This window comes from Mus caroli, chromosome 6 (genome assembly GCF_900094665.2).
Source record: "Mus caroli chromosome 6, CAROLI_EIJ_v1.1, whole genome shotgun sequence".
Classification (NCBI taxonomy): domain Eukaryota; kingdom Metazoa; phylum Chordata; class Mammalia; order Rodentia; family Muridae; genus Mus; species Mus caroli.
In genome coordinates this window covers 84,188,274-84,189,216 of record NC_034575.1, presented here as the reverse complement: position 1 = coordinate 84,189,216, position 943 = coordinate 84,188,274, and the positions used below count along the sequence as shown (strand labels likewise).

At 48.5% G+C, this 943-nt stretch overlaps 1 protein-coding gene across 1 annotated transcript in view; it reads right to left on the bottom strand.

Annotated features, from left to right (window-relative positions):
- The window catches only part of Rpn1 (ribophorin I), a 19,008-nt gene that overhangs the window by 12,276 nt on the left and 5,789 nt on the right, over positions 1-943 (bottom strand). Inside the window, exon 3 of the mRNA XM_021165036.2 lies at positions 539-845. Within this exon, the coding sequence (XP_021020695.1) occupies positions 539-845 (307 nt within the window). The remainder of the gene's footprint in view (positions 1-538; positions 846-943) is intronic.

The window sequence follows — 943 nt, the reverse complement described above, 5'->3', positions numbered from 1 at the left end:
GATCCCACAAGATTGGAGTTAGTTGTGAACTGCCACGTGGGCCTGGGAAGCCAGCCCAAGTCCTCTCCAAGAGCAGCAGCCTAACTGCTGAGTGAGTTGTTTGTTGTTTTCTGTTTTGACACAGGGTCTGAGTGTCCCTGGCTAGCCTGGTACTCTAGGTAGACCAGGCTGGCCTCAAACTCAAGAGATTCCCCCAGTCTCTGCCTCCAGAGTGCTGGGAATGAAGGCNTAAAGCACTATACCACCTTNCCACGACAAAATTTTAATCATGAATTGCTTTCTCTTNCACAGTCCCAAACCCAAGGTTCTTACCTCAGCCTCTGGTACACAGCCACTCCAGTGTCTCTCTTGTCCATCACTAACCTACCCAGAATACCTCACTGCCTTCTCCCATGATGCTCACTTGCCAGCCTCTAAACTCAGTTCTCAAGAAGTTAACGGGAGTAAGAGTCACTTCAAGATAGGTTCAGAGGAGTGTCAGAATGCGACTTAGCATATCCCATNCAAGCATGGCGGTGAGACAGTCTCTGAAACCTACCTGACTGTAGGCAGGGATGTCTTTAAAAGGACCATAATCTAGGACGTCCTCAGATCGAGAGGGGTTCCCCAGCTTGGTATAGCTTTCCACATTTCGGGANGCCAGTTTCACTCGCATGGTCTGGGTCTTTGTTGGATAGGGAGAGTAGAAATAATGGTTGCCTTCAAACACCACGAACTGTTTCTCTGACTGAGTTATCTGAGTCGGATACGGATGAAGCACATGGGTGTAGACAGTTTCCACAACGACCGAGATCTTGGACCCAGGATCAAGAGCAACTGGGAGCTTGACCGTGAAAAATCTCCCACTGGAGGAAGAAAGAGAATTAAAATTTATAACACTGGCTAGGCATGGTGGCACACACCTTTAACCTTAGTATTCAAAAGGCAGAGGCAAGCAGATCCC